The sequence below is a fragment of the Merops nubicus genome, unplaced genomic scaffold (assembly GCF_000691845.1).
Source record: "Merops nubicus isolate BGI_N331 unplaced genomic scaffold, ASM69184v1 scaffold27513, whole genome shotgun sequence".
Taxonomy (NCBI): Eukaryota; Metazoa; Chordata; class Aves; order Coraciiformes; family Meropidae; genus Merops; species Merops nubicus.
Genome location: NW_008598660.1, coordinates 10,741 through 11,345, shown reverse-complemented (window position 1 = coordinate 11,345; position 605 = coordinate 10,741). Strand labels below are relative to the sequence as shown.

At 59.8% G+C, this 605-nt stretch overlaps 1 protein-coding gene across 1 annotated transcript in view; it reads left to right on the top strand.

Annotated features, from left to right (window-relative positions):
• Positions 1–3: 3 nt before the first annotated feature.
• Positions 4–605, top strand: part of LOC103769896 (zinc finger protein 469-like) — a gene marked incomplete at both ends in the record, with an annotated part of 11,331 nt that continues 10,729 nt past the window's right edge. Inside the window, 1 exon segment of the mRNA XM_008937136.1 lies at positions 4–602. Within this exon segment, the coding sequence (XP_008935384.1) occupies positions 4–602 (599 nt within the window).

The following is a 605-nucleotide window of genomic DNA, read 5'->3' as shown; positions in this document are numbered from 1 at the left end:
TTGTCCTCCCCGCCGCCCTTCCTGCACCCGCCGCCGCCGCACCACGGCCCTCTGCCATGCTGCAAGGGCAGGAGCGAGCATCCCGCCGACCCCAGCGGGGCTCTCTCGTCGCCTGGTGCTATCGACCAAAACCCAAGCACTTTCCAAGAAAACCAAGCTGTTTTTCCGTCTAGTTTACACTCGCCTAGCTTGCCAAAGGCCGTCGGGAAGAGGCAAGCCTCAGCGAAAGACAGCGGCCCCAGCCCGCGGCTGCTGGTCCAGAGCAGCCCTCTGAGAAGGAACATGCCACCAAACTCTCTCTCCCAAGTGCACTTTCCGAGCAAAGCCTATTGCAGTTCCCCCACGGGCAGCACCAGCGTAGGATCCCTGACTTTTGAGACCGGCGTTCCCACTATGGCACCCCCCCACCCCAGGCCTGTGCAAGCTTGGGAAGGTGCCACTAAGGCGTTTTCTCCCATGGACCAGAATTCAGCACCTTATTCAAACCCTGTTGGAAACCAGTTCTCATTCGAGTGCCAGTCTGGCCCCGAGCAGAGGCAGCACAGGCAGAAAAATGCCAGGATGCCTTGGCAGCAAATCCACCTCACTTCTGCAATACCCGGTCA